This window comes from Antechinus flavipes, chromosome 2 (genome assembly GCF_016432865.1).
Source record: "Antechinus flavipes isolate AdamAnt ecotype Samford, QLD, Australia chromosome 2, AdamAnt_v2, whole genome shotgun sequence".
NCBI classification, from domain to species: domain Eukaryota; kingdom Metazoa; phylum Chordata; class Mammalia; order Dasyuromorphia; family Dasyuridae; genus Antechinus; species Antechinus flavipes.
This window is the reverse complement of record NC_067399.1, coordinates 497,742,376-497,767,504: the sequence shown is the minus strand read 5'-3', so window position 1 is coordinate 497,767,504 and position 25,129 is coordinate 497,742,376. Positions and strand designations below refer to the sequence as shown.

The following is a 25,129-nucleotide window of genomic DNA, read 5'->3' as shown; positions in this document are numbered from 1 at the left end:
ATTAGGTGATACTGTGAAGAATGGTTAGGTCTTTGTTTATGGAAATGGTCCCATTTACAATCTTTTGAAGTTGTTTCTCTAGTAATGTGAATGGAGTTTATACCAATGATCCAGTATTTATTGAATTCCTATGATGGTAATTGGTACTGGATCATATGCATTGGAATCTATCCCAAGTCTTTACTTACTATCTTTTTTTTTTTTTTTTTCCCTGAGGCAATTGGGGTTAAGTGACTTGCCGAGGGTCACACAGCTAGACAGTGTCTGAGATCAGATTTGAACTCGGGTCCTCCTGACTTCAGGGCTGGTGCGCTATCCACTGTGCCACCTAGCTGCCCCTTTACTTACTATCTTTATGTGACTATTAGCATATCTGTGCAAGACAGCTACTAGGGGTTAGATAAGCAATCTGGGACTGTGAAAGAATCACCTGCTATTTAGGAAATTGAAACCACAATTGTCTGGTGTGAGCTAAGTAAACCACTATAAGCTAGGCAGGTAACTATGGTGCAGTCCTTGGATTTAAATGGGAAAGTTGATTATGCAGTGGCCAAAACTTTGGCTCCAGTTTCTAAGGGAAAAGAGAGCTTTTGAATTGAGATTTGTCATGGTCTTTTACCAGTAATCTGAGTTGTCAGAATTATTACAGTCATTTAGAATCATGACAATAATATTTATTCAATTTTTTTCTAATGATCCTTACTAAATCTCTTTGTAAATGCTTTTCAAGCTGATCTGAGGCCTAGAAAAACAAGAAGATTGTAACTTCTGCCTATTTTATATTACCTTCTTGTATTCCATTTTGAAATGATATTAAACAAATGTTCTGAGGTAATGGGAACATATGATAGACATTCAGACAATCATAGAATCTCAGAGTTTGGTTCTGACTAATAGCATATATACCACATAGTCATCAACCCTTTACTTGAAGACTTCTAGTGAAAAGGATCCCTTAATTTCTTAGCATCCTACTTGGTGGAATTGTTGAGAAGTTTTCTTTACCAAATATCCCTCCCTCTTCCCACCTCTCCCTTTCCTTCCTTTTCTTCTCTCTCCCATTTTTCCTTTCCTTTCTTTCCATTACTTTTCTTAGTTCCTTTCTCCTCTCTCCCTCTTTTTCTTCTTTCTTTTTCCTTTCCGCTTCCTTCCTTGAACCCTACCTGGAATCCAATGCTCCTAATTGTGTCTCCCCAATAAAGTGGTATAAAATAGCTATTTTGACTATACCTAAAAATCATTAAGCTAGTTATAGTTCATCTTTATATATTTTTTTGAGAGTTAGGCCTAGTCTAGAAGGTGGAAAATGAATGGATGCCCATCAATTGGAGAATGGTTGAGTAAACTGTGGTATATGAATGTTATGGAATATTATTATTCTGTAAGAAATGACCAGCAGGATGAATACAGAGAGGCTTGGAGAAACTTACATGAACTGATGCTAAGTGAAATGAGCAGAACCAGGAGATCATTATATACCTCAACAATGATACTGTTCGAGGATGTATTCTGATGGAAGTGGACCTCTTCGATAAAGAGAGCCTTAATTGATCAAAGATGGACAGAAGCAGCTACACCCAAAGAAAGAACACTGGGAGATGAATATAAACTGCTTGAATTTTTGTTTTTCTTGCTGGGTTATTTATACCTTCTGAATCCAATTCTCCCTGTGCAACAAGAGAACTGTTCAGTTCTGCACACATATATTGTATCTAGGATATACTGTAACCTATTTAACATGTAAAGGACTGCTTGTCATCTGAGGGAGGGGATGGAGGGAGGGAGGAGAAAAATCGGAACAGAAGTGAGTGCAAGGGATAATGCTGTAAAAAATTACCCTGGCATGGGTTCTGTCAATAAAAAGTTATTAAAAAAATAAATTAAAAAGAATTTTATGAGATTTAGGCCTAGTAATATTAAAAGGGTAAGTTCAGTTTGGTAACTTTCTGGGCATAGTTCCAAAATGCTTTTCAGAATGTCAGGCCTAGTAATTGATTCATAGTTCCACTCACAGTGCACAGTTTTCCTATTTTCTTGCAGCATCTCCCATATTTGTCATTTTTTTCATCTTTGTCCATCTGATAGGTATGAAATAGTCTCACAACTGTTTTAATTTACATTTCTCTAATAGTGAATAAAAACATTTTTACATGATTGTTGATGGTTTAGATTCCTTCCTGTTGTTCATATCCTTTGACCACATAACTATTTATTGGGAAGAAGCTTTTTGGCTTATAAATTTGAATTAGTTCCTTATGTTTCTTGGAAATGAACCTTTATCAGCAAAACTTGTTGCACAGATTTCCTTTCAGTTACCTGTTTTCCATCTGGTTTTTACTAAATTAGATTATTTGAAATCTTTACAACTTGACATAATCAAAAATATTGGTTTTATTTTGTACGATCCTCTCTCTACATAAATCTGAATGGTAAACTTTTCCTTATTCTTCGAATTTATTATTTTTTTTGTGAGGAAGCAATTGAGGTTAAGTGACTTACTTAGGGTCATACAGCTAGTAAGTATCTGAGAGATTTCAACTCAGGTCCTCTTGACTCCAGGCTGCACTTCTAATTTTTTTTTTAAATGATGTGACCTTTTACATCTAGATTATGAATACATTTGGAGCTTTTCTTAGTTTATGGTTTTGAGTAGATTTAATTTCTATTAGATTACTAAAATAAGATTTCAGCTTTCATATCAACAATTTTTGACATTCAACAATCTCGTCTTTTTTCCTTAATTGCCCCTCTCTATGTTTTCTGTATATTTTATGGAGTTAAGTACTTAGCTGTAGAAGCTTCACAAGTCAATCAACCACTCCACTTTTATTAATTACTTATGTTGTGCCAGATACTGTACTAAATTCTGGCGATAAATAAAGAGGCAAAAGACAATTTTTGCCCTTAAAGAAGTTATGTGAGACAGCATGTGGGTAAATATATATTCTATAAGCTATGTGCAGTATAAATAAGAAATAATAACAGAGGGAAGGCTTTACTGTAGTAGTTTGGATTTCAATTAGGACTTAAAGAAAGCCAGGGAGGTGAATAGTCAGATCAGAAGAGGGAATACATTCCAGACATGGGAAACAACCAGAGAAAATTCCCAGAGCCAAGGGAATGTTTTGTTTATAGAACAACCAGGAGACTAGTATGTGTTGGTGAATAAGATGCAAAAAGACTAGAAAGGTAGGAGGGGATTAATTTATGAAGGATTTTGAATAGCAGACAGAACATTTTTGTATTGGGGAGGCAATAGAAAGCTATTGGAATTTATTGAGAGAGAGAGAGAGAGAGAGAGAGAGAGAGAGAGAGTGAGTGTGAGTGTGTGTGTGTGTGTGTGTGTGTGTGTGTGTGTGTGTGTGTGTGAGAGTGAGGGAGACAGGGAGGGAGACAGAGACAGATTCAGAGACAGAGACGAGAGAGAGAGAGAGAGAGAGAGAGAGAGACAGACAGACAGACAGACACAGAGACAGACAGAGAAAACATTGCCTGCTCATTTGCTGATTGATTGTCATCTGGAGCCATGAAGATCATTGGAGTTGGCTGGTTTCTGGCACAGACTTAACTTACTTAATTCACTGTTATTGAATAAAGACGATAGAATATTGCTTTAGTGCAAGCACTGGGCTCAAGGAACAGCCTCTTCTACAGTCAGTGGTCCAGCAGGAGCCCACAGATATGCTGCTTCATCTTTTATCCATCTCCATCTGCTAGGTCCCTTCAGAGGACCTTTCCCCAAGACAGAAGAGATTCTCTTCAGCCTTGTGAGCAACTTTAATTTGTTGTGGTGTGGTAGAAAGAGTTCTGGTTCTGCACTCAGAGAACCTGAATTCAAATCCTACTTTTGACCTTTACTATATTTATAATATTGGGCAAAACATTTTATTTCCCTTGGCTTCGGTTTCCTTGTTTATAAAATGCAGCTATTGGATTAAATGATCTTTGAAATCTCTTACAAGCTCTACAAGAATTATGATCCTAATGACCTTGGGCCATGCAGTTTTATCAGAGATGCTGTTGAATTAATATCAGAAACTCAATATATCATATAACTGTATTAGTACATGAGCTGGAGGTTTGGCCATAATGGACTAGAGTCAGGGACCTTTAGTCATTGGCTAAACAAGCTCAAGGAACATACCAAAACCAGAGACTAAACATCAGTCACTTGACTCTTCAGCTTCACTTTTGAGTGTTGCCTTTTATCTTCTCAAACAAACATCAAGAAAAAAATCATTTTGAGACATTTTCCCAGAAGTCTTACTGACTTTAACCTCCTAAGCCAAAGGCAGAGACCTTGCTCCCTGGGTGACTAACAGATAACTGTTCCCAATTGCTGAGAGAGACCTAAGCAAACTAGGAAAGTTGGTGACTCTGGTCCTATTGATCCTGGGCAGGGTGCCATAGCAAATTGCCTTTAAGAATTGGTCCATGCTAGGCCAATGCTAATTCTCTTTTGGGCTCTACAAATGATTTCTTGGTCTGCCTTCTAATGACAAGACAAGGGATTAATAAGCATTTGTGAATAGCTAATGTGTTTGAGGAAGCCTCTTGGATAATCCTAGCAATTGTCACTGTTTAGTTAAGTCTTTTTTTCTGTATGAAGCTAACACTTAATTTAACACCAGCCTCTTTTCTCCTATGTAGCCTGTAAGTGAATAAATGACTGTAGATCCTAGGGTAAATACTTCTATTTATTTTTGTTGTAGCCAACCCTCAGCCAGACTTTGTATGCCCAGAGGTGCTTACTAGATGTTTGCTAAATGGAATTGTGTCTACATCATAGTGGAGGAGGTCCAATATGGTATAGTCATTGGGCCCAACTCAGGATTTTAGAAAGATACCTCTTTGAGTTACTGTTATCTGCCTCTCTCTTCCTTCCTCATCCCATAGATTCCATTTACACGTTTTCTTTTAGTACAGGAGTCCTAAACTGTTCAATTGTATTGCTTTGAGGATGTTGAAAGGCCTCTTCTGTCACACCCTAGAGATGGCTGTATTCTTAGTCTGGAATGAGTTCAGCATGTTCTGCCAACAAGATTACTGAGGGGTAGGATGGTGGGATGGGGGAGGAGAGTAGTTGATAAGGATACAAAGTTGATTGGATCTTTCTCTGGGAAGGGGACTTTATACTTCCTTATTCACCTTGTCTCAGACCAGCAGAGCCCTTCTAGGATGTACTGAAATTTTGGAGCCTAATTAATTCTGGTTGGGAATAGTTAATCATGTTCCAGGTGACAGTTGAGTGAAAAAATGGATGGATACCTCTTTCTATGGAGTAGTGTCCTGTGCTGCCTACCAGCTGGGTCAAGAGGAACTCCTAAGCCAGCCTTAGAGAGAAATTGGCTGGGCTCTGTCATGGGATCTAAATTTGGAGAAGCTGAAGCTGAACCTGGGTTTGTAAGTTTGGAAATTTTTAAGAAGTTTAATCTCTTTCATTATGGGAAGGGAAAATGGGATTCCCCAGCTGTCCTCTATGGCTCTTGGAGAGTCCCAAGATTAGATAGAAGTAATGCACAGTCCTGGTGAGCTGGGAAGTACAATAATTGCCAAGGACAGAGAAGCCTTGGATTGAGGTCTTATGTCCAAGAGACAGGCAAGAGTGGTTTAGCAATTAGCAGAGTTTTCTATTTGTGGGAGCAACTAAGCCCCTCTTACCGCTCATCTTCTGTTGCCAAAGACAGGATGGGAGGTACAGTTTGGAGAGAAAAAGAGAAGGGGAGGAGAAAAGCTGATTCAAGGATTCAGCGACACGGATGAGTGTAGCAGAAAGCCGGTCTTTTGGTTTTCCTTCTATCGGCAGGTAATGGTCCCCCCGGGGAAGTTGGGCAGTGCCATAAATAGCCCGGCTGACACAAAGGCACTCTGTCTGGGGAGAGTCTTTCACATGTCTCGGGCAGCCACTTGACGCGGACCACTAATAAGTGCTGCAGCCCTGCCTGGGAGCTGCTTGCCTGCTGGAGGATCCTGGTTCAGGCTTGATCTGGGTGCCCATGCCGTTAGTTCCTGGGGATCCTGTTGTTGCAGGATCATTGCAGCTGGAGCTGGGCTGATTGATCTCATTGTGCTTGAAACTCAGCTCATTCCCGTCAGAGTGCTGGGTAGGTGCTTTGGGGAGAGCTACTCTCCATTCTATTCCAAGTGCTTTTTCTTTTTAAAAATCTCCTCTAAGGCAGCCATTGATGCAGATGTTGCAATCCGAGAGAATGGTGTATATTGCTGTGAGTTGGCTGGGTGTGGTATTGGATACTGGGATGGGCTGGGGGGAGAGTAGGTGAAGTAGAGAAAAAGAAAAAGACTGGGTGTGAGGGAAGGGAAAGGAGGAAGGAAAAGAGAGGAGAGAGAGAGAGAGAGAGAGAGAGAGAGAGAGAGAGAGAGAGAGAGAGAGAGAAAGAGAGAGAGAGAGAGAGAGAGAAAGAGAATGAGAATGAGAATGAGAATGAATTCTGGGGAAAAGGAAGAAGAGGGGAAAGGGAGAAAAGCTCTTGAGAATCTAAGATTCTGTTTCAGTCTTCGTTGCTTCCCAGCCTCTGTCTCTGACTTATTACTAGGCATGTCATTTTTGGGGGTGGGGGAGGGAGGAAAGGAGTTGGAATGTGTAGAGAATGTGTCCTGTGACTGTAGGAATCAAACAGGCTTATTTGGTTAAAAGCAGCAGCTTTGAATGGAAAGTTGGGATCCAGCTGGCAGTAAATAAGAGGATTTGTGGTTTCATCAGTGATGCTGCTGAGTGCCGCTTTCAAACTGTTACAACTCTTTGTTTTGAGGGCAGAAAGACTTCTGAGATTAGGCAATTTTAAGTATGTGAATGTGAATATATGTGATGACCAAACTATGGGCTTTTAAACAGGAGACTTTGCTTCTGTTGAAATGTATAATGAGCTACTTGTAAAGTATTAAGGTTGAGGGCAGCTTGTTCTGCACTCTGTTCTCAGGGTCACTTATGAAATGTGCCAGATCCTCCCCAAACCCACTTCTAAGACAGTTCCCTCTCTAATTCCTCTCTTAAGAGACAGCCTTTTAGAAGGGCCACTCCAAACTGAACTCTGCAAGGGGTGGGGCTGTCTCACTTAAGTTATCCAGACTCAGGGACCTTAGAAGGAAGGAAAAAGCCAAAGAATAAATCTCTTACCAAGCTGTTGCAAGAGCCAGCAGTGACTTCAGGTTACCGGGGATGACTTGCTTTCTCCACGTAATGTGCCTTAACTTGACAAGAAAAAAGAAAATGATTGCAGTTAAGCCACCAACTCTTTAAGTGTCTGAAAAGTCATTCAGAAGTATTTGCTTCACTGGACTTGCTGCGCAACTTCATAGTGCACATTGGACTTAGGTGTGGTAGGGGTTAGGGAAGTTCTCTTCCCTTTTCTCCTACATTTCCCCTTGCCAATTTATAACAAAGAAAATCTCCCAGAGGTGGGACAGCTTTTGAGACCGGGCAGCCAGTTCTCTGGTTGTCTGGGGTGGCTCTATTGACATTTGATGGGTCTCCTCTTGGTAGGAAGGAGGCAGTTGTTGGCTTTAGACAATATATTGAGATCATGTTCCTGCAAGAAGTTAAGAGATTTCAGAACGTAAGTGTCTATAGATACCACCCAGAGCAGCTTTCTATCATAACTATTTACAGAACGAGGGGAGTGTTTTTAGGCAGGATGGGGAGCTGAGAACTGAGAAATTCCGGTTCTTTATGGTGGGGGAGGGAGACATGAGGACTTCTCTGATGGCCATTAGTGGTGTTTATTCCATTGAGAAGAAATACGTTAGTTAGTCTTGTGTCTATGAGGAGGTTCTTTTTGGTGCATTCAAGTGAGACCTGAAAATGTGTTGGTGTATGTGTATATTTGTTGGTTTCTTGGAACCCAGATGAAGTAATAAGTGAAACAAATTCAATGTTCTTTGTTAGTAGCTCATCATGTTATCTAATCCAGGTGGCCTAGACACTGATCGTTGGTACTGCACATATTTCCTGGGCCCCAGGGTAATGGTTGTGCTTCCAGCCCCTCAGACAGATGTGATATTATTGCATGTAGGTCAGAGTTGTAGGAAGCTCGCCTGGATAAAACTTGTAAGAAGTGCTTTGTTGTTTACATATTATATCCTCCTTTAGAATCTAAGTTTTAAGAGGACAGGGTTTTGTTTTGTCCTGTTTTTTGCCTTTCTTTGTATCCCTAGAATTTAGCACAGTGCCTGGAGCATATAGGAAGCACTTAATAAATGCTTGCTGACTTGTTAACTGAAGCTTTAGCTTCTTGTCACAGCTCCTAAAGCAACGGACATTCAACTGGACTAGTGAGTGTTGATATTTTAGATGTAAAACATGTATTTTGTTTAATGTTTTGTGAAGAAAGCAACTTAGTGGCATTTATTAATTAAAAGTTTTAGTTAAGGACATGAGGTGGAAAGACAGGGGGACAGAAGGAAATTGGCTTCTTGGAATGCCAAGCTGCAGATACTCTCAGTTGTACCTCCCAGTAGCTGAGAATTTTCCACTTCTTGCTTCTTCCATCAGAGAACATCAGTAATGTTACTTAAAATAGACTAGCAGACTTGGAAGGGATTTTTGAGATTATTCATTTACTTGTTTTACTAATAAGGAAACTGAGTCCTAGAAAAAAGAAACCCTGGTGTCAAATTAGCTGTAACAGCTAATCAGTTATTATTATGTTAATAAGCATTTATTAAGTGCTTGCTTTGTGGCATGCATTGTATGAGGTGTTCAACACTGGAGATAGAATAATGAATTGAGGATGGTTTGGGTACACTGTAAAGGGGAATAATGTATATCTAGGGAGCAGTGTGGTCTGATCATATTCTAAGTGTAGAAATATCACTTTAGTAGCTGTTTGGAGGATGACAGGGAAAGAAGAAACACGAGGCAGGGAAGCTAAATAGGAAGTTCTTGCAAGAAGTGTTTAATGGCTTAAAATAGGATGGTGGGCATATGAATAGAGAAGTGAGGCTGGATAGGAGAAAAATAGAGGGAGAATCAAGACTTGGCAACTGATTGGACATGGGGGATAGGGAGAAGTCAAAGTTGTTAAACCTGAGTGATGGAATGGAATAAGCATTTATATAGCATCTACTTTGTATCAGGAACTGTGCCAAACAAAATTTTTTTACACAAATATTACCTCATTTGTTTTTCACAGCAACTTTATGAAGCGAATGCTGCTATATCTCCATTTTACATTTGAGGAGACTGAGGCAAATGGATCTTAAGTGATTTGTCCAGAATTCAGATTTTCTAAAGTCCAGACCCAACACTCTTGTCATCTCTGAAATGAAGGATGTAGCTTATTTCCACAGAAACAGGATGTTAATAAGAGGAGTTGAGTTGTTTTTTTGGGATGAATAATGAATCCTATTTGAGTATGTTGAGTTTGAGATATCTATAGGATTTTAAGTTGAAAATGAAATAGAAAATTTTTGAAAATTTAGTTGATGTGGAATTGGAACTCAAGAGAGAGATTAAGGTTGGGTCTATAGGTGTATAGATCTGGGAGTGATCTGTTTAGAGATGGCAGTTGGACCCATGGGAACTGATAAGACCACCAAGAGTTTAGAAAGAAAAGAGAAGAGAGTTTAAGGCAGGGGGATAATCCATTAATGGAAACTTGAGGGATAGTTAGACAAGGAGGAGAAAAAATAGAAAATGTGCTATCATGAAAACTGAGAGAAGAGAGAGTTTCCAGGAGAAAGTCAGTGGCTTCAGAGAAATGAAGAAGGATGAGGGCTGAGAAAAGACTCCCAGATTTTGCAATTAATGATAAGTAGATTAGGAAAGAGTATGTTAATTTGAGCAAAGAAGTTGGAAGCCTTCTTGTAAGGAAGAGGAGAGGAAATGGAGGCAATCCAGAGAGACAGCTTTTTTCTAGAACTTGGGTGAGAAGGGTGTGAGGGATATGATAGGAGCAGCTTGAGGAAGATAGCTACCGCATAGGAAAGTAAGGTGAACTATGTGACTTGACACTATTTACTTTACCTCCCCTGGCCTCAGTTTTCTTTTCTGTAAAATGAAGGTGTCGGACAGGATGTTTTCTAAGGTTCTGACTACAACATTCTATGCTCTCATATTTCTTTCAGCTTGAACAGTATCAGGGTCCACTATGAATTCTCTTCTGTCCCCCTCTCCCTGGTGATGTGGGTAGAGAATGGGATACCCATTGCAGATAGAAGCCTTAACTGTACATATCCAGAAACTGCCCCTATTCCCTTCTTAGTTCTTTGGAGCCTGACAAATAGTTCTCATTGGAAAACCTTCCCTAGCTTTTGTGAGAAAGCCCAAGCGGCCAGAGGTTGTTTGTTGTTTGTGAAGCTATGCTGTTTCCAAGATGTCATCACTCCAGAGAAAGCTATTATTCCTCCCAGGAATAAACAAGCTTGTTTACAGTTCAGTCCCAGGGAGTAGGGAGAGGCTGGCGCCTCTCCCCGGGGGTGGGTCTGGGTGAGCTAGCGACTTGCCTTGTTCCTCAGATCCAGCTTCTTCTCCAAGGAAAAGAGTTCTGGTTTGCCAGCAGGGTACAGCTGCAGCGGGCCTAGATGTAGAAGTGGCAGAAAACTTGAGCCATGTGTCCAGGGCCCTTGGGGACACGAGAGCTCCCTAACAAGGGTCTTAGAGCTTTACTCCAACAGCAGAGAGTGCTGGATCAGGTGGAATGTGTGGATAAGGGGGAGAGCACAATTTATCTCACCCAGATGTCATGAACGTCCTTCCCATGGCATTCATCTCTTCTCCCTGAGATTGACCTTGCATACTGCCTTGGCACACAGCTTCAAAGTTTGCCCTTTTCTGATGTTCAATTTGAGTACAGGTTCTATTCCAAAAGTTCCTCTGTAAGTGAACTATCTTGGTTACAGAGCACATTTTCCTTTAGAAACAGTGGTACGTGGTGGCTAGGTCCCTGAGCCAGCCCACAAAGACCTATTGAGTCCAAAATGTAGTTGGAAGAGTGCTAATGCTGGCCCTGAGCCATGCAGACCCAAAGCGGGAACCCTATCAGCTTTTGAGAGAAGAGCAGATGGAGAATCCCAAATCAAGAAAGCTTTGCAGAACCATTAAAGGGGAGGTTTAGACCAAAGATTTGCAACCTTCTTTGTGTCCTGAGCCCCTTTGGCTTTCTGGTGAAGCCTGTGAATCCTTCTAGATAATGTTTTTAACTGCATAAAATAAAACACATAAGATCACAAGGGAGAGGGCAGCTAGGGGGTACAATGGACAGAGCACCACCCTGAAGTCAGGAGGACCTGAGGTGTTCAGATCTGGTCTCAGACACTAAACACTTCTTGGCTGCGTGACCCTGGGAAAGTCACTTAACCCCAATTGTCTCAGGGGAAAAAAATCACAAGGAAAACTAAAGATGGAATTTTCCTGCATCTAAATGCATGGACCCTTTGGATCTGAGGTGAAAAAGCCCTGATATGAGGGCAGCTAGATGGTGACTCCTGGAGGCAGGAGGATGGGAGTTCAAATCCAGCCTTGGACACTTAACATTTCTAGCTGTGTGACAACCGCCAGGCTTTGGGCTGTAGGTACCATTCGTATATCAGGTCTTAAGCCCAAGACTTTCTGTTCAACAGAACCTCTTATCTTTAGGGTGATAATTAGCTAGCACTAGATAGATTGACACAGTGGAGAGGACTCAGGGCAAGGAAAACCTGGGTTCAAGTTCTGCCTTAGCCACATTCTAGCTGTGGGACTCTGGGCAAGTCACTTAAACTCTTAGTGTTCTTGGTATCTCTAACCCACTTAGTCTTGGCTGAGTCGTTGAGCTGTTTCAGTTGAGGAGTTCACTATGAAATTGCCCTCCATTAACTAGAGTTATTTCTTTGCACAGGCCCAAAAAACGATCTTAGCAGAGACTGCATTAGATTGAAAATCTGTAGGCCCAATTCTGGTTCAGGTTCTTTTACTTAAAAGCTTTTTGAGTGAGGGAATAATTTCTCCTTCTGGGACTCAATTTCTTGATTTGTAAAATGAGGGAGTTGAACCAGATTTTTAAATGCCCTACCTCTTCAACATTTTGTGCTATAACATTTTTTGTTTTATGGGTCCTTCCAAGACTGTGAAGTGAGAAGAAGGGAAGGCAGGGTGCTGAAAAGCAACTTTGAACTTTGCCTATTCCCCACTTGCTTTGTTCTGGTTTTGGATTTGGTGGTACTGAAATGGCTAGGGAAGGGAGTCTAAAGCAGAATCTGGGGAATTTATAAGTGATTGATGGAGTTTTTAAGCAATCAGCTGCTTCATGGGCTGGCTTTGGGAGCTGATGCTCCTCCTATCTCCACATGTAGGAAACAGAGATACTTATGTAATTGGGAAGATCTCTTTATGAAGCTGCCTTTGAATCCCTCCACATGGATGCTTTCCTTGGCATCTCAGGTCTCTCTCATACCTTTGTCATATTCTATTGTGAATTATGGGGCCTGTCCCTTTTTTGTTTCTTTTACTTGGCTGTAAACTTCTTAAAGGTAGGGACTGGCTCTGTTTTGTTTTTTATTTTTAATTTCCCACAGCATCTGGGATTACAAGAAAATAGATTTACAACTAGAAGGGAGCTAAAGTGTCATTAACTTCATCCTCTTATTTTATAGATGAGGAGACTGAGGCACAAAAAGATGAATTGGCTTGTCTGAGTTCACACTGATAGTAAGAGGTAAAGCCAGGAATAGAACAAATCCTTCCACTACACCATGCTGTCTCCTGTCCTGATAGTGCCCTAACCTGCCACATTCTTTCAATGTGGCTCCTTATTGACTCTTCTTCACATTTTGATTCTGTGGAGGGAGGAATAGAAGTCCTGATATCAAAGGGTCCTCAGACAGCTTCTTCATTTCCATTGGTGATCCCTGGTGATGGTTGGTATTTGACCACAGGGAGTGGGGAGGAGTTTTAACTTTCATGCCGAAGGTGCATAAGGTCCCTTGTTTCTGCTTTCCTGAGCCACAGGATCATTCGTAGTATTTTGCTTCCTGTCCCCAGGAGTGATGTGAAAGTTCCTGCTTTGTGACTATGATTACCTGTAATGCTCTGAACCTCTGAGGGCACTTAGGCTGGGACTGATAGTGTCCAGAGACCATGGGTCACGCAGGAGTTCGTAAGATCACTCCCTTGGGAATTCTACTGAAATGGGGATTCCAAAGGCTAGCCTTCTACTGGGGGTCCTCAGTAAATAATATTCCCCCTCTAACAATTTCAGCCAATGAGTTTCCTAAAGGAAGAAAAGAAAAGTGAAAGTAGATTTCATTTGTTTTTCTTCCTCCCTAAATCTTCAACATTCTCTTGGTAGGGTTTAGTGCAAGTCCTTTTTCTTTTGCCCATTTTCCTCATTATGATAGCCACGATTTGGGATCCTTAATACTCTAGATAAGAAGTGGTGTTTTTCTTCAAATATATAGGAGATGTGACCCTTGGACTGTCATGTCCGAATTCCACCAAGTTCTTCTATGTTAGGGTTTTCCTTTAAGAAAGGATGCAAATGTGTGATAATAAGTGAAGGACAGTGATAGTAATATTTGCATTGCTTTTACACCCTTTCTAACTCCCTCTCTTGTGTTCTGATGTTGATCATACATTCCTTTCAGAATGGCCTGGGCCTTAATGATGGACCTCAGGTCTTTCAAGTGTAAACTGGATCAAAGAGAGCTCTTGATGTAGTCCTTGCCCCAGGGCTTGGAGAGAACCTGAGAGGGTTCCCTCTGAACAAAGTTTACCCTTGCCAAGGGGTATTACCAGTAAGAGTGAGGATTCTGGGCATTTGACACTGGGGAATTCCCCTAAGTGGAGGAGAGCTGTAGTTTTGTAATGTCTTCCTCTTTTCTCTATTGGGAAATCCAAGTAGGGATACTGAGAAGGAACAACTAGGAATTAGGACCAAAAGAAATGGATTGGTTTTTTTTTTCCAGCGTGATAAACTTGGAGTCAGGATTCTGGTCCCCAGGTGACCCATAGCGTTCTCTGTGAATTTGAGCCTTAGCTTTCTCTTAATACAGGAATAATAATAATAAACTATTTACTTTGTAATGCTAATATGAGGAAAGTACTTTGTCAACTCTAAGAATTTTACATTGTTGTTACTTTTATTCTGAGAATACATCCATTAACTCCATCATCAATTTCTTTTGGAAAGCTGTTCATGACATATAACAGGAATGTGATGGTTTCCCTTGGATAAGCTGACACAGGGTGAATGAGGGTGGATAATACATATCTCTAGGATCCTGGGAGTTCCTGACTTAAGACTAAGTTAATTTGTTATTGTGTCACATCAAGTTAGAGAATAGGACTAGGAGACTCAGATGATGGCTGGGACTTGTGGGAGGCAAACCTGAACTCTGAAACCTGAATCCAGTTGTCTAGAAGGGCCAGGGAATCTGTAGTGACAAAAAGTGATGAGTAAGCCCATTATAATAGTAACAGGGGATTCACCAACCTCAGGAGGAACAGAACTGAACTTAAGGTAGGTAAAGGATCCAAAATCCAGATAGGTAGGATGAGTAAAGAGCCCTACAGATTCCATATAGGAGAAACCTTAATATCTATGTAAGAAGAGTTTGATCTGGGTTGTTCCTTATATATTTCCTGCCAGGGCAAGAAAATAGTTTATGTGGGTTGATGGTTAGGGCCTATATGTATGTATATATGGAAAATGTCTGCCTTTGTTTTGATGACCTTTGACTGTGGGTAGATTCTTGTGAGCAATCTATGGGATAAGAGCTGCACTGATTATATACTTGGGCATGCATCTCAGATTGAGATGAAGGGATCAGCATCCCTGGGCCTGACTAAATTCAAGATCTGCAGACCAGGTCATATGGCCTAATGTACTCTCCACAACTTCCCACTCTCATTTGTTTGGTCTGCTGGTTCCATCTAGGGGCATGCTAATAAATGTTTAATAACAGGGTTTCTGAAAAAGTGCCAAATTTTAAAGTTTCATCTGTACTATTGACATTTTCTCCATCATTTTATTAAGTCCAGACAATTGACAAAACAATAAATCAATTTACAATGAAAATTTAAAATTGTTCTTACTGGCTGGTGAGAGCTGGTTCTAGCACACACCCCTAGTTCCATCCCTCTTTTAGGGATTTCCTCTATACAAAAATTTTCCTGCTCTGAGATGTTAGAATGTGGGGATATTCCTAATAAATGAGAGAGAATGAGGGTCTCTTTGAAGACTCTTACCAAAGCTAAAGGAGGGAAACATTTAATGATATTTGCCTCCTGGAGGTAGACATGAAATGGGAGATTTGGAGGTAGAGAGCACGTGAATAGAAAAGGGAATGTTTGCCTATTTCTTCCTAGGCATGTTTGAATTACATTGCCATAGTTGAAACTTTTCTAAATTTGAGGCTTTTTGTTGTACGACACAAGGGTAAGTAAACATTTAAAATATTGCTGTAGGCAAACCTTCTGGAGGCACTCATTCTGAAAGAACATAGAAGAAACCATGTTTTCTGGTTATGTAAAACTATAAAAGACAGCTTTCACAGAACCATACAATTGCTGAAATCTTATCTTGTCCACTGGAAACTTAGAATGTATGAGCTGAGATCTTAGACCATACTGTTCATTTTGTCCAAACCTCTCTTTTAGAGAAGGGAGGAACCACCCTTTACACAGAGTCATTGAACTGAGAAATGAAAAAGTGAACTTGATTCTAACTCTTTTTGGGCTGTCAAAACTAATTTTTCAACCTCACAACCAGCTTTCCTGGATGGATTGTTTTTAATTGTTTGTCCACCATAGCAAATAAGATTTACATTTAAGAGTGCTGGCTAGAAGGGTTGCCTTTCCAAATTCTCAACTACTCATTCATTTATTCAGTATCAATCACTTACAACTAGTATTCCTAAACTTGTGTGTTAAGTATTGTGAGGGAAAGAAAAGCAGGTCTTTCCCTTGCCTCAAAGAGTGTATAGTCTAGAAATACCCTTACCAGATTCTCTAAAAACTCATACTTTAGTGGGTTTCTCCTTTCTCTGAAGGAGTCTCAGTTTTTAGACCAAGAAGTCATCCTTCTGCCATGTTTCTCTTACCCCAGTACCTGCTCAATCTCTGGTGCCATGGCAGTATATCCCAGTGCCTTAACCAATCCTTCAAAAACCCAGGCTTGCCTGTGTCTCTTGTAGTCTGGGCAAGTCAGAAGTTAAATATGATAGTTCCTGATAAGCTTTGGGTTTCCTATCTGCTGTTCACTCTGTTGCAGCCCTAAAACCCTGGATTGACTTTGGTAGAGGATTTAATGAAATACTAAAATGAGCCTCCTTTTGGTTCATTTCCTGCTCCTCTGTTATCTGATGTGGGCACTGGGCAGAATTAAATGAAGCTACAGCTAAGCCAAGTTAAAAGATAGGAGTAGTTCTAGAAATTTTCCTGGAAGGAGAGAAAAACCAGGTGTCTGAAAATGCTAGGCTTAGAATGAATAAGAAGGTGCTGTCCAATTTCTTCTAATACCACTTAAGGTTGTCTTCCCTGCTAGGTCTTCAAACTCTGCTCAGGGACCAGGGACCAGTAGAATGGCGTGTCCAGCTGAGCTGAGGCTTGGGAACAGGGTGTCTCCAATCCAACCTTCCTCCCAGGTAGGAGTGAATTTAGGAGGCCCAGGACTCTCTCCAAGGGCAAGTGAGGAATTATTTGTGATCCTTTTGAAAGTGATTGGATTGTGTACACGTTGTCTCAGTCTGTTCTCCTTCCTCTAGGATTTCTCAGAGCTCCACAAGTATGTATGTATTATAAGGCAGTCTGGCACAGTAGAAAGAATACTGGGCTGGGAATCAGAGTGGGGCTCGTAGAACCTTTGTACAATGAAGGACTGGGACTAATTGGCTTGTAGCAGCTGCCAGATGCTGTAGCTCATGTTGCCTCTCCCATCCCCTTGGAGAAGATCAGGAGTTTCCAGTCTTGGGCCAAAGGGCTGCGCTCTGGCCTCCTGGTGAGGGTGCCTCTCTGGCAGCATGAAACTTCCAGGCAAAACCCCAGTGATCCCATAGCTGAAAGGGCGGGCCAGCACTGGGAGCAGGGAAGAAGTGACCATGTGGTCAGAGGAGGAAACCTTGGACTAGAAGGGTCCCCTTGAGCCTATGATTTTCTCTCTGTGTGGGCCTCAGCTTCCCTTTCTAAAAATGAGGTGCTTGGACTTGACTGACTTTTAATTCCTTTTCTTGCCCTGACATCCATTGACTCTTAAATAGGCCCTTTGGCTAGGAAATCTCTCATAGAAATCCCCTGTGGTGAAACCAAGAAGAACCTGCCCCTTGATGGAGGAGGCCGAGGTGATTAGGAGGCACTTCCCCTTTTTCAGCATTGTTTGTTTTTGCTCTAATCTGCCAGTGGGAATGGTCTGAGCTGCCTGACTTGCATTTCTGGTTCTGGGTCTGTCACTGTATTTTCCAGCCCCCCAGCCCACCAGGGCGTTGGTGAAGGAGTCACCCACTGGGCAGGCCAGAGCCACTCCTACCCCTCCTCCTGAACCCCACCCCAGGCCACCCCAGGAAAGGGGAAATTCAGAGCTAGTCACTTCCCTGGAGAGGCAGATCTGGGGGTGCAGTGCCAGTGGTGGCACTGGCTACCGATGAGAACCGTGGGGCGGTTTGCCACCATTTTTTCTGCTGAGGCACAAGGAAGTAGGTAGAGAATTGTCTGGGAGAGTGGGGATTCTGGTTTGCTGCTGAACTTCTTTGGTGGGTGACATGGCAAGCCAGGATTTGAAACCTGGGAGTGATGAGCTCGCTTCTCCGGGTGCAGCAGTCTTAGTCACATTTAAGGGACAGTAGGAAAGCCCCAACTGCCGAGGTGAAGCCCAGCTCTTTGTTTCTCAGCCTGGGCACTGTTCGGGGTGAGTGTGTGTGCTGGGTGGCCAGGGGAGGAGGCGCTGGGCCAGAGGCTTCAGTTCTCAGGCATTGGGAGGGGTTTAACTGGGGAAGAGATTCCATTTATCTCCCTGTCTGCGTCTGGCCTCTGAAAGTTTTCTTCGTTCTTTCATGAGTATTATTTGAGAGAATCTCATGAATCCTCATGAATCCTGTACATCAATAAATTGGTAGAGGTGTGATTTTGAACTCAGATTTTCTTCCTCCTGCTGCAATGCCTTTTCCACTAACCCACAATCCTGAGAAAGGGAGAACTTGGGACCTAGTGCAAAGAGTGTCTGAGCAGAGAGATGGAGAGGGATGGCTCAGAGCTGTGCAAAGAAGTTGGTGACATTCTTGTCGATTGTCAAGGTAGAATTGTCATTCCAGGTTTTGACAAAGACATTCTGACATAAGAGCAAGGGGGTCACATTCTCAAGGAGACAGTGTTAGCTTTGGCGGGAGGGAGTGATGGATCTCTTTGTCTGTGGGCTACTAGACTTCATCCTGTGTAGGGAGAGTCTCACCGGTTGTGTTTTCCAGAAGCCAGTTTGAATTTTTCTTGCTGGTCATTGCTCATACAGATGGTATTCTAGAGCTTCCCCAACTCACAGCCTGGTCCCAGCTCCAAGTAAGAATTGAGCAGGGATGACTTAATTCTAGTGTCTTCTAGCCCTGGTCTAGATTCAACTAAGGGTACTAACTCCTGTGTATCTATGTACCGAGGCACTAGGGCTTAGGAAGTAGAATTGGTCTCCCTGGTTTGTTGCCCCTGGAACCTGATGCATAGAGGGCAAACATAAAATTAACACACTGATCCTTCTTGGCTCTCCAAGGGGCTGGCATAATAATGTCCTCCAGAATGTTGGTACTGGTCAAATATCTCTTTTACTTTTCACTTTATTGTTCTTTCTTTTCCTATATCTCACATGATGGTATTGTCTCGGTCCTCTGCCAGACTCAGTCAGAATCTGCCATATGAGATGGGTAGATGCAATTCAGGGCTAGGAAGGTAGCTACTGTTGTTACATACATCTGAAGGGCCTCCTGGTGAATGCGATTCCCATGCTTAGCATTGGCTTTTTGTATTGGCTCTAGGGGTCTCTAGCTATGGGGCTCTCTCAAGGGTAGGAAATCAATGTCCAGGTAACAAGTTATCATTTGAGATGTGGACAGGTTGGAAGGACCAGAGGAAGAATTTTTCATTTGGATTTCTAGTGGACTTGAGTTCAGATCCCAGCTCTGCTACTTAATACCTTTGTTACTACAGGCAAATCACTGTGAGGATCTGGATAATCTCTAAAAGCTCTTTCAATTAAAATAAATTTTTAAAAAATGGTCTTATGGCCATTAGCCCAAAATATATGAGCTAAGACTTCTGGGACTTTTTCACAATTTGATGTTCTTTAACCTCACCTGATCTTGTGTACTCTCTCCTTCCCTCCTCCTTCTCTCCTTCTGTCCTTCTTCTCTCCCTTTCCTTCTTCTCCCTCTTCTTCTCCTCCTCCTCTCCTCCTCCTCCTCCTCCTCTTTCTCCTCCTCCTCCTTTTTCTCCTCCTCCTCCTCTTTCTCCTCCTCCTCTCCTCCTCCTCCTCCTCTTCTTCTTCTTCTTTTCTTCTTCTTTTCTTCTTTTCTTCTTCTTCTTCTTCTTCTTTCTTCTTCTTCTTCTTCTTCTTCTTCTTCTTCTTCTTCTTCTTTCTTCTTCTTCTCTTCTTCTTCTTCTTCTTCTTCTTCTTCTTCTTCTTCTTCTTCTTCTTCTTCTTCTTCTTCTTTTCTTCTTCTCCTTCTTCTTCTCCCTCTTCTCCTTCTCCTTCTCCTCCTCTTCCTTTCTTCCTCCTCCTCCTCCTCCTCCTCCTCTTCCTCCTCCTCCTCTTCCTCTTCTTCTTCTTTTTTTCTCTCTCTCTTTCTCTCTCTCTCCCTCCCTCCCTCTCTCTCTCTCTCTCTCTCTCTCTCTCTCTCTCTCTCTCTCTCTCTCCCCCTTCTCCTTTTTCTCTCTAGATGCTTGAGACAGACGTGGATGAAAAAAAAGAGATGCCTTCAGAGGAGGAGGTACCTCCTCCTACTGAGATGGGGGCTAGTGGAGCACCTGAGGAACCGAGGCCTCCTGAGAGTATCTGTTCCCAAAAGGAGGCACTTGCAGGGAAGACCGCAGGCCTGGAGGGGGTGGCCAGTGAGGCACCTGAGGAGCATAAACCTCTTGAAGACCACGCATCCCAAGTGGAGGCCTCTGCAGGGCAGGCCCCGGGTGCAGAGGTTGCCCAGTCTGCTGAGGGAGTGGCCAATGGGGCACCTGAAGTGCCGGAGCCTCCTGCCAGTGAGTGTCCTCAAGAAGTGCCCACAGAGGCGGCTCCGTTAAGTGACAAGCAGCCCTTTGTGATCCCCGAGGTCCGCCTGGACGCCACCTTCAGCCAGAGTCCAGGAGCAGAGGGGGTAGAGCAGGATGGGGCCCTGGACGATGAGGCTGAAGAAGAGGAGGAGGAAGGCGAGGGCGAGGAGGGGTACGAGGATGAGGACGAGGAGAGCGACGACAGCTACCTGGAGCGGAACGAGCCCAAGCGGTGCAGCATGATCGAGACCTCGGGCCCGCCGGGGGCCTTCATGCTGACGGTGCAGAGCTCCCTGCGGCGCCGCACCCACAGCGAGGGCAGCCTCCTGCAGGAGACCAAGAGCCACTGCTTCACCTCGGACACCACCCTCAACTGCTCGGACGGCGAGGGCAGCAAGAGTGGCTGGGGCCTGGCCTCCCCCTGCACAGTGAAGAAGGAGCTGGCCCGCAACGGGGGCTCCATGCACCAGCTCTCTCTGTTCTTCACAGGGCACAGAAAGGTAGGTGCGGGCGCCGCGGGGCTGGGGGCTGGGGGGTGCTCTCCTCGGGGTCGCCAAGCAGCGGGCTCAGCATTCAGAGCAGACCCAGTCTCACCTTTGGGAGGGGGCTGAGGCACAGAGAGCTTAAGGGACCGGCCCAGAGTGGTGGGTGAGAGGTAGCAGAGGCAGGCCTGGCCTTGAGCCCCGTTTGGGGTTTCTGGGCAGAGATACACAGTGGGAAGAGAGGCAGACTGGGTTAAGTGATTGCCCAGGATCACACAGCTGGGGAATGCCTGAGGCTGGGTTTGAAGTCAGATGTTCCTGCAGGACCGTAAGAGGCAGGAGTAGGAAACTTGTCTAGGAACAAGGAAGACTGAGAATGATCCAAGCCAAGGGGAGCTCTGCCCGCTGAGGGGGTGGCCAATGGGCACCTGAGGAGCCTGGGCTTCCTGCCAGTGAGTGTCCTCAAGAGGAAGTGCCCGCAGAGAAGTTACAGGCTCTCGGGCCCCTCCCTTAACTGACAAGCAGCCCTTTGTGTGATCCCCGAGGTGGCCTGGACCCCACCTTCAGCCAGAGCTTAGGGGCAGAGGGGTTAGAGCAGGAGGGGCCCTAGATTATGAGGCTGAAGAAATAGGACTGCTGGGGCTAATGAGAAAGTTTAAAACAATAGTCCTTGTTTTCACACATAGCACTTAAAACTTAGTTAAGGAAACAAAGCATACTTAGAAAATTAAATGATCAGTACAACAGTGAGCTGTACCAGAGTAGCAGATGCTGAATTCCAAGTTTGTGTTACAGAAAACTGTGGGCTTTCAGAGGATGATGGCCCTTGAATCCCTGTGGCTTGGAATAGGCTGAGATTTTTCTAGGGAAGTGAAGATGAATAGGGCCTTGAAGGACAGTTAAAAATTGGCCCTAAAGCAGAGCAAAGAGAAATAATGTGAAGAAAGGAAGAGAGGCCTCTAGGGCAGGTTTGTTTTAGAGACAATGAGTAGACTTTGGCTGAGCCTAGAGAGGTAGAGTGATTAGCATTAGACTTGGTGCTAGAAATGTCAGAAAAGAAGGCCCATTTTCTCTCTCTAGTCATCTTTGGTCTAAGGAATACTTTCTATTTTTTTATTATAACTTTTTATTGATAGAACCCATGCCAGGGTAATTTTTTTTTTTTACAACATTATCCCTTGCACTTGCTTCTGTTCCGATTTTTCCCCTCCCTCCCTCCACCCCCTCCCCCAGATGGCAAGCAGGTCCTGTACATGTTAAATATGTCACAGTATATCCTAGATACAATATATGTGTGCAGAACCGAACAGTTCTCTCTTTTTTTTTTCCCCCATGTTGAGTTCCTTGAAATGGATCTGTTATTTATTTATTTATTTTTAAAATAACTTTTTATTGACAGAACCCATGCCAGGGTAATTTTTTTTTTTTTTACAACATTATCCCTTACACTCACTTCTGTTCCGATTTTTCCCCTCCCTCTCTCCACCCCCTCCCCCAGATGGCAAGCAGTCCTATACATGTTAAATTAGGTTACAGTATATCCTACATACAATATATGTGTGCAGAACCGAACAGTTTTCTTGTTGCACAGGGAGAATTGGATTCAGAAGGTATAAATAACCCGGGAAGAAAAACAAAAATGCAAGCAGTTTATATTCATTTCCAGTGTTCTTTCTCTGGGTGTAGCTGCTTCTGTCCATCCTTAACCAATTGAAGCTGAGTTAAGTCTCTTTGTCGAAGAGATCCACTTCCATCAGAATGCATCCTCAAACAATATCGTTGTTGAGGTATATAATGATCTCTTGGTTCTGCTCATTTCACTCAGCATCAGTTCATGTAAGTCTCTCCAAGCCTCTCTGTATTCATCCTGCTGGTCATTCCTTACAGAACAATAATATTCCATAACATTCATATACCACAATTTACTCAACCATTCTCCAGTTGATGGGCATCCATTCATTTTCCAGCTTCTGGCCACTACAAACAGGGCTGCCACAAACATTTTGGCACATACAGGTCCCTTTCCCTTCTTTAGTATTTGTTTGGGGTATAAGCCCAGTAGAAACACTGCTGGATCAAAGGGTATGCACAGCTTGATAACTTTTTGAGCATAGTTCCAAACTGTTCTCCAGAATGGCTGGATGTAGAACCAAACAGTTCTCTTGTCGCACAGGGAGAATTGGATTCAGAAGGTAAAAATAACTGGGGAAGAAAAACAAAAATGCAAGCAGTTTGCATTCATTTCCCAGTGTTCTTTCTTTGGGTGTAGCTGCTTTTGGGCATAATTTAAGGAATATTTTCTTTAGGAGAATTTGAGGCTGAGGATTTGTGGAGAGGGATCAAACTTGAGGAAGTACAGAAACTCTACCCTCTGCATCCTGAGTTTCAAGCCTTACAGAGATATTTTATTTAGAGTTAAATCTGTATTTTATTGACATACTTTTTTTCTATGGGGCTCTCACTTTGTACCCTTTTCAAAACAGAGATCTGCAGCTAAGCAAAACAGAGTAACGCCTTGGCCCCCAAGCTTTGATGAGCATGTATTTCTAGACTTGGTTGGGAGCTGAGGGAGGTCACTCTGATGAGTGGCACACTTGATGCCCAGGGAGGGGCGGGCACTTACCTCAAGTCACACAGGGATTGGAAGATGACAACGAGCACCTTTCTCACACCAGGCGTTTAATACAAGCTTGTGAAATTGAATGGGTTAAGGTTAGAACTAGACTTGGGGGTGGGGCCCATGCTTACATTAATCCTTTTTTTTTTTTAATTTAATTTTATTTAATAATAACTTTGTATTGACAGAATCCATGCCAGGATAATTTTTACACAGCATTATCCCTTGCAATCACTTATGTTTCGTTTTTTCCCCTCCCTCCCTCCTCCCCCCCCCCCCAAGATGGCAAGCAGTCCTATATATGTTAAATATGTTGCAATATATCCTAGATACAATACACATTTGCAAAACCGAACAGTTCTCCCGCTGCACAGGGAGAATTGGATTGCTTACATTAATCCTTAAAGCTTTCAGGTCCAAGAATTTGTTAGGTTTTGAGTGAAATGTTGGCTCCCGACAGTGAAAGCTCATTAACGGGATCTGGGGAACATAGGTCTAGAGCTGGATCACCCCTGCCCTCTAGTGGAGAGAGGCCCAGCCAGAGCTTCTGAGACAGATTGTTTTTTTCAGTTCCATGGAAGTAAAGAGATCATGGTCTTCCGGGTCCCTAGTTTTCCAGCTCTCAAATCTAACTTAGGGTGAACCTTACTCATGGTCTGTTTACTGACCTACAGTGGCAAATAGATCAACCCTTCTTCAAAAGGTGATTGTTATTCACTCGTTTAAAGTGATATCTGACTTTTTGACCCCATTTGGGGCTTTCTTGACAAAAATATCAGAGCAGTTTGCCATTTCTTTCTCCAGCTCATTTTATAGTTTGAAAAAATTGAGGCAAACAGGATGTAATGACTTGTCCAGGGTCACATAGTTATTAATAATTATCTGAGGCTACATTTGAACTCAAGAAGATGAGTCTGCTTGACTCCAGGCCTGGCATGCAATCCACTATACCACCTAACTGTCCATTACTTCAAAGTACTCTATGCATTAAAATCTTTCCTCTCTCCTTCCTTCCTTTTTTCTGTTCTTTCCTCTCCAAAAAAGGAATTCTACTTCCTCAATTTACATGCCTTTAGCCAAGAAGAAAACAATCTGATTATCTTAGAACTATACAATATTGATACTGGAAGGGACCCTAAAAAAATACCTTTTATGTGGCAAGGGAGGAGCAGGGAGTGATTGATTTCTTCAAGGAAATCAACACAAAGCAAGTTAGTGAAAAAGCCAGGACTTTAAAACTCAAGTTTCCTGATTCTCAGTCCTGCCTTCCTTCATGCCCAAGTATGCACAGAAGTTAGTTCTCTTTTAAAATTTCTATAAGCTACACTTCTGAATAGATTTCCTAGATCTACTCTTTATTGTGCATAGAAAAAAATTCTGTATCAATATATTCACCTTTCAAATGATCTCTTTCCCACAGATTTTCCTTTATCAGATCCTCCCTTGAGTAGAAGTAAGGTCTAGATTTTTATTATCAACAACAATAATAACTTATTCATGATGATTTGTGATCAGTGAGTCAACAAGCATTTGTTATATGCCTACCACAATCAGGCATGTGTCGACTGCTGGAAAAGCAAAAGAAAAGCAAAAATAACTGTCTTTGTCCTTACATTCTGATGGGGGAAAACATGGAAAAACTATGTGCAGACAAGATACACAGAAAGGAAATGGAAGTTAGTCTCCAGTGGGAGGAAGGGGGAGGGAAGAGGGAGCAGGAAGAGGCAAGAAGACTACCCAGAAAGTCATGCTGCAGATGGTAAGATTTGAGCCCAGTTTTGAAGGCCAGAGTAAGGTACCTGCAAAGCCCTTTACATATTGTTTCTCATTTGAGCCTTATGACTACCCTTTGAGTTA

At 42.6% G+C, this 25,129-nt stretch overlaps 1 protein-coding gene across 6 annotated transcripts in view; it reads left to right on the top strand.

The window, feature by feature from the left end:
• RGS3 (regulator of G protein signaling 3) overlaps nt 1-25,129 on the top strand; it is a 176,809-nt gene that overhangs the window by 127,690 nt on the left and 23,990 nt on the right. For 5 of the 6 annotated variants that reach the window (XM_051979981.1, XM_051979982.1, XM_051979983.1 and 2 more), the window contains one exon: nt 19,846-20,673. In XM_051979981.1, the coding sequence (XP_051835941.1) occupies nt 19,846-20,673 (828 nt within the window). Of the gene's footprint in view, nt 1-5,084; nt 5,404-19,845; nt 20,674-25,129 lie in introns of those variants that run through there. The other variant, XM_051979988.1, reaches the window with a different exon arrangement.